This window comes from Myotis davidii, unplaced genomic scaffold, assembly GCF_000327345.1.
Source record: "Myotis davidii unplaced genomic scaffold, ASM32734v1 scaffold89, whole genome shotgun sequence".
Lineage (NCBI taxonomy): Eukaryota > Metazoa > Chordata > Mammalia > Chiroptera > Vespertilionidae > Myotis > Myotis davidii.
The window spans coordinates 4,728,890-4,735,320 of record NW_006300372.1 but is presented as its reverse complement, the minus strand read 5'-3'; the positions used below and the strand labels follow the sequence as shown (position 1 = coordinate 4,735,320).

The 6,431-nt window shown below is 39.2% G+C and overlaps 1 protein-coding gene across 2 annotated transcripts in view; it reads left to right on the top strand.

The window, feature by feature from the left end:
- Positions 1-204: 204 nt before the first annotated feature.
- Positions 205-6,431, top strand: part of PPP2R2B (protein phosphatase 2 regulatory subunit B, beta) — a 374,353-nt gene continuing 368,126 nt past the window's right edge. For both annotated transcript variants that reach the window (XM_006777014.2, XM_006777013.2), the window contains exons 1-2: positions 205-467; positions 588-665. In XM_006777014.2, the coding sequence (XP_006777077.1) occupies positions 458-467; positions 588-665 (88 nt within the window). In that variant the 5' untranslated portion in view covers positions 205-457. The remainder of the gene's footprint in view (positions 468-587; positions 666-6,431) is intronic.

The following is a 6,431-nucleotide window of genomic DNA, read 5'->3' as shown; positions in this document are numbered from 1 at the left end:
CGTTTTGCTTTTCTCTACCCTCCAGTCAGCGCTGCCTTTGGCAAGCAGTCAAGAAGTGAACAAGAGAGATGGAAGCTCTCTGAGTATCTGACCCCTGCTGGCCATTCAGCCATGCAAGCTGGGAAACTAGTTGTTGTTTTTTAAATGTTGCCTTTCTTTTCCTTTCACCCCTCTAAGGAACTGCCTCTTTCTCCTCCCCATCACCACAGAAGGAAAACAATCGCAAGCATTACTATTCCCATGAAAAGGGGCAGTCACACGGGCTGTGACTGCAGGCCCGCTGGAACTGCTCTAGGATGCTGCCAGGGACTGAGAAGGGACGCACTCCAATTGCTCCAGCTCACACTAGGCCTGGCATGGTCAGAGGAAGGAGACAGAGCCGTGAGGGGACAGGCAGGACGTGGTACTTGCAGACCGACCATTCTCCCAGGCCTCACTAGAGTCTCCTCTGTGCAAGATGATCCCTGGTGTGCAAGTCTCCTATTAGAAATGCATGCAGCACGCTATGTATTTCTTTTCTTCTTGGCCATTTAAGGACCACGGGGAACTCTTACCTAACCTGAGGTGTCTCCTTGTGTCGCTTTCAGGAATTGAGACGCTGACCCAGGACACACTATGGTGCTTCAGCCAAGTGAAAGGCACTATCGAGATTGGAGCCACAGAAGGTAGGCGACAGCCCCCCCTCCCTCTTCTCCTTGCCTCCTTGGGGTTTGTGCTGGGTCCAGATTTTAAAAGTTCCATCATTGTGTCCATCAATGTAAATCGCAACACATTCCAGAGTAACATTCGGAGTTCTTTCTGCCCTTTTTTTCCTGTTGAAGTTTATTGTATTCACACTGAAATGAACTTCCTGTGGAATAGGTTTGCAGAGAGAGAGACAGACCAAAAACTAGGCAAGTCTCGTTTAGAATGGTCTCTGAGTCCAAACATTTCAAGATAGTCAGAGAGATGTTAAGCTCTCCCTCTGTTCTCTGTTGAAGATCACTTGCTACTACACGTGAAGCACACAGGGAGAATGAAGAATTGAGTCTAGTTGTATGACTTATGGGTACTTTGGGTCGTCCCCAAGTCAGCATATAATTGCCTTTCTGACTCTCAGGAGATATTCCTGTACCAGGACACTTTACCTGGGATAATGCATTCCTTTTCCTCCTCCTGAAAAACTTGCTTTTAATTCTCTTCATTTTCTTCCTTTATAAGTCTGAGCTTGGAGACCTCCATGACTCCCTCAATGGATGTCTGCATTTCAAAAGAGCTGAATGATAGGAAGTTGGGAGGAACTAGAAGAGCACTTCTGGGTGTTTTAAGTCAAGGTTTAGCTGTTCTAGTGGAACGCGGTACAGGTTGTCTGAAACAGATTTCTCCACATTGGTGGTAGGTGTAGATACCAGATGTGGGATAGCGTGGGTCTAAAACTAATTTTAATGAGTGAGGAGGTGAACAGTTGACAGAGTTGGACTTTAATATGGAAACTAACATGCATAAATGCATGTAGACTTGGGGGTCGTTCTATAGCATTGTAATTGTGAGTACAACATATTTTGAGCAAAAACTCTTTTGAGTAATTCAAAAGAGGTGTTTTATCTGCATTCTTAGAATTCATTTTTAGATGTTCAAAATAATAAGGGATACCCCAAAACCAAATGATTTATATGTAAAGAGTGGGAGAAAGCCCACTAAAATGAATTAATGACTAGGTCTATCTATAAAATTACCCTTTTGTATGACACTGTTTTTCAGATGCTCTATCAGTGGAGCTTTATAAATGAATGGTGGTCAGAAAGCCCCTACAAAGTAGACAGAGCAGGCTTTATTGGGCCCATTTTATGCTCATCTAACCAAAAATACTTTTTAGTGACTTCTATATGGTAGCACTGTCCTAGGCATTCAAGATGGGAATGGGGGCAAAATGACTTACTCCCTAACCTCATGAATCTTAAGAAAACCGAAGCTCAAGTCAATCATGTTTTAAATCTTGGGCACAATTCAAAAATCACTTGCGCTTTTTGAACAATAGAGACTTTCAGATCCCTCAAGAACTACTGAGTTAGAGGTTTGAGAACCTGGGTGACACAGTGTGTTTTAATGAGAACCCAGACAATTCTGATGCTATGGACTGGCTTTGGGGACCACCAGGTTAGATGACTTGTTCCAGGGTATAAGTTGCTCTCAGATGTTGGGCTTAAATCTTGCCTTTGTGACTGTCTCCCCACCAACTGTGGGAGTAGGATTCTGAAGGTCTACTCCAGCTATAGCTCTTATCAATTGAGGGCTTACCACATGGTGAGTACCTTACTGAGTGCTTAAGACAAGTTAAGGTAATGTAGGTAGAGCATTTACCACAGTGCTTGACACTTGGTAAGTACTCAATATTTGTAAGCTACTATAAATATCACTATAATTAGATCTTCACTCTAATTTAATCCTCTCAAAAGACTTTATGAGAGGTATATTTATTCCCACTTTACCTATGAGGATATTGAAGCTAAACAAATAAGCAAGCAAACAGAAGGCTAAGTTCTTTGCCAAAGGATCTGTAGCTCATAAATGGGTGAGCTAAGTTCCAACCCCAGTCTATAGGATTCAAAGCTCCAGCCCTTTATGTATTGTTTTGAAGACAGAGTTCTCGGTTAGTAGTTTGGAATGGGGCCCAGGAACCTAAATTTTTATACATGCTCTCAGATGATCCTCATGGATGCACTGAAGATGGTTTTAAATGTTTACTGCACATGATTATTAAGTAGCCTGTTTGAATTAACTGTGAATTGAGTCACAGAGTCACAATGACAATCAAGCCTGAATTTGGAAAAACCAGTTCAAAGTGGGTGAATAAAGGGAGGATTTGCTTAAGGGGCGAATCAGTTTGGAAACTAACACATTTCCCCTGGCATCTAGATTCCTGACATTATTGAACCTGCACTCATACTGTCCCAATAGCAGTTGAGTATTTGTTGAGTGAATGAATGAATGACTTTCACTTGGTAAAAATCAAGGTTCTTAAAAAATCAGGTTCTTTTTTAAGTTGGCCTGCTTTACCCAAGCTGGTTTCCTGTATTGATCAAAGTCAATAAATATTATTCACTTTTGCCTTCCACTTTACTTATTTGCATTAATGACTTTTTCATCCCATTTTTACCACTTTCCAGACAGTGACCTTGGCCAAGTCACTTAATGTCTCTGTGCTTAAGTTTCCTTTCCGTCTACAAGATGGACATAGTCATAAAGGTGTCCATTAGTGCGGCTGTAAGGGCTAGGTGAAATTTTGAAACCACACACACACACACACACACACACACACACACACACACACTAAACAATCTCTAGGTTGTTATAAGATGCTCAAATAGTATTTATTGTATTATAAAGGCAGGGATGAGATAGGTGATGTGACAAAAAGATAAATATTTAAAAGCAATATTTTAAAAAAATCAAAATATATGCAATGAATCCATGATGAACAAAATATTGAAATGTTAAATAGAGACAAGACCAGGATTACTGATTTATTTTTCCTTTTGCTGCAGGTTCCAGTATGGCTTAGTGTGGCACTGTTACTGCTAATTTACTTCAATGAGTGTCTTGGGTATCAATTAGTAGGCTAGACTTTTTCACATCCCAAATTATTCAATAGGACATTAGATGAATTACACTATGAGTTCAGCAATAAACATTTAGTGAGGGCTTATTACATCCAAAGCACTTTTCCAGAAAGTGAGTTATAAAGATAAATAAAACATAGTTTAAGCTTTCAAGGATTGCACCATTTAAGGGTAGACAGGAATTGGGTCATAATAATAAGGCATTACATCAATAAATATAATACAAGGCAAGGTGAGCTAAAGAGAAAGTACTTGACAAGAGACTATAGTTCTGTGAATACAGAAGAGGTAGAAATTTCATATATTTGGGGGGACAAAGATGGACTTAATGGGAAGAAGGCAGGTAAGATAGAACTTAAATGATTTTTAAAAAATAACATTTATTCTCCTTTTCTGACTACTAAAACAACATGTCCTCCGTGTAGAAAGTTTAAAATATAACTTTAAAAAAATCAGAAAATCAATTGTAATTATGATTCCACAACCAATCAACAGTGGTAAAAATTTTTGATACATTTTTCTAACTTTTTGACTATGTGTATATTCATCAATTAATTCAATCAACATATAAGTACTAAATACCTGATACTGTGAAAGGGAGTGGTTAGTTTATAATGAATAAAATCAATATGATTTTTTTTCCACCAAAAGCAAGTCGTCCTGGAAATACTCTTGTAAACAGATGTTTTCACTTAACAATATATAGTGATCATTTTTCATATTATGAACAGTAGGTATCCTAATTTCTTTATCCAAGTTTTCAAGATTTCTAAAAGCACTTTTAGGAACATCCCTAATAGCTCATCTGCATTTATCCAGGAAAGCTATATGGTAGAGCAGCAGTTCTCAACCTGTGGGTCGCGACCCCTTTGGGGGTCGAATGACCCTTTCACAGGGGTTGCCTAAGACCATCGGAAAACACATATATAATTACATATTGTTTTTGTGATTAATCACTATGCTATAATTATGTTCAATTTGTAACAATGAAATTGGGGGTCACCACAACATGAGGAACTGTATTAAAGGGTCTTGGCATTAGGAAGGTTGAGAACCACTTTGGTAGAGAATCAAGAGCACATGTTTTACAATAAAATTTGGCCTCACTCCTTATTGGCACAAAGCAAATCACTGCAAATATTTTATGATTTCATTTCCTGATATGTAAAGTTGGGATAATAAACTCTACCTTAATGAACTGCTATAAGAATATAATTAGGCAGATATTTTAAACAACAGAGCACATAGGAAATGTTCAGCAGTTACAATTAGTTAATTTTTTAAATTCAGAGCATCAATTGTCTTTTAGAGAAACTAATGACTTACATATTCAATATAATTTATAATAGAACCTATTTCTCAAACTCTCCAATTTAAGACATTTAAAATTTGGATTTACAGTATCTTTTTCATTGACACTTCTCTCTCTTCTTTTTTAAAACTGAGATACAATTGGCATATTACATCTTATAAATTTAAGGTATACAACGTGATGATTTGATACTTTTACATAATTGACACTTCTTTGACTACTCAAGTTGTCTCAGAAAATTAAATGAAGCAGAAATTGAGACATAAAGAGGAGCTAAGTTAAAGGGATGTGAATAGCATGTGCAAAGGTCCTGAGGTTTGTACACTCAGAAAAAGAAAGGCCTTTATTTTGCTGAGGCATGGAGTACCTGCAGAATCAAAGTGAAAGACTAAGATGGAAAGGTAGGTGAGACCCAGGTTGTAAGGTGCTTGAATGACAGCAAATGAGACTCTACATCCTGGGCCACTGCAATTGCTGGGGCCTGGAAAAGCTATTGCTGGGCCACACAGACCTAACAGAAGTCATGTCAGCTCATTTCAGGCAATGATGATGCAACTGATTTATTGGGAAAGTACTATCACTCAAATTCATTTATTCATCCATTTCAGTATTAAACAGATATTTATCAACTAGCTTCTGGCACTGTTTCAGGCTAATAAGACATGTGATATACACATAAAAAATCATTCTCTAATGAGAGGCTTGAGCAACAAAAATGGTAGAAAAGTAGAAAGTCATCTGAGGTTTTAAAGAACACTAAGACCAATATTAACAGAGTGGCATCAGAGAATTCTTGGAGGAGGACACTTCAGTGTGGGGCACCAGGGAAGGCCTCTCTGAGGAGGTGGCACCTGAGCCAAGGCCTGAAGGATGGGAATGTGCCAGTGTTCAAAGAAACCTACCTGGGTCATTGTCGGTAGTAATAAAACAAGCACTGTACAGGCCCAGTGCCAGGGGAAAGAGGTGGTATTTTCAAAGCACATACAAGAGCCCAGAGTGGCTTGAGTTGGGTGTGAGAAAGCTGTGTGGCCTGAAAAGAGACAGAGAGGCGGGGAAGGGCTCGATTGGACAGGACCTTTAGGTCTCTACATAGCCTGGAATTTATTTTGAGAATCATGGGGCTCCTTGCCATTGAAGGAGATTAAGGATTAAAATAAGTTCTTATCAGGATTCTGATAAGAGACACCAAGGCTTTGTCTGAGTGGAGAAGGTGCAGATGGAGGGAAAAGCAGGGACTGCAGACCTGTTGTGGAGATGATGGACTGGCTCACAGAGGAAAGGAAAGGAAGGAATTAAGACAGCACTTGGTGTTGGCCTTGAGCAATTGGGTGGTCTGTGGGCACAGTTACTGGGACTGGGAAACCTGGGAAAGACAGGTATTTGGGGATGTTAAAAGGGAAAGTCATCCCCTCTATCTCCTAGGTTTGATAGCTGGCTCTATGAAATAAACGGACAACAGGCAGATTAACAGCAGAAAAGGTATACAAATTTATTTTTAAAATTCACATGCATGGAGGCAT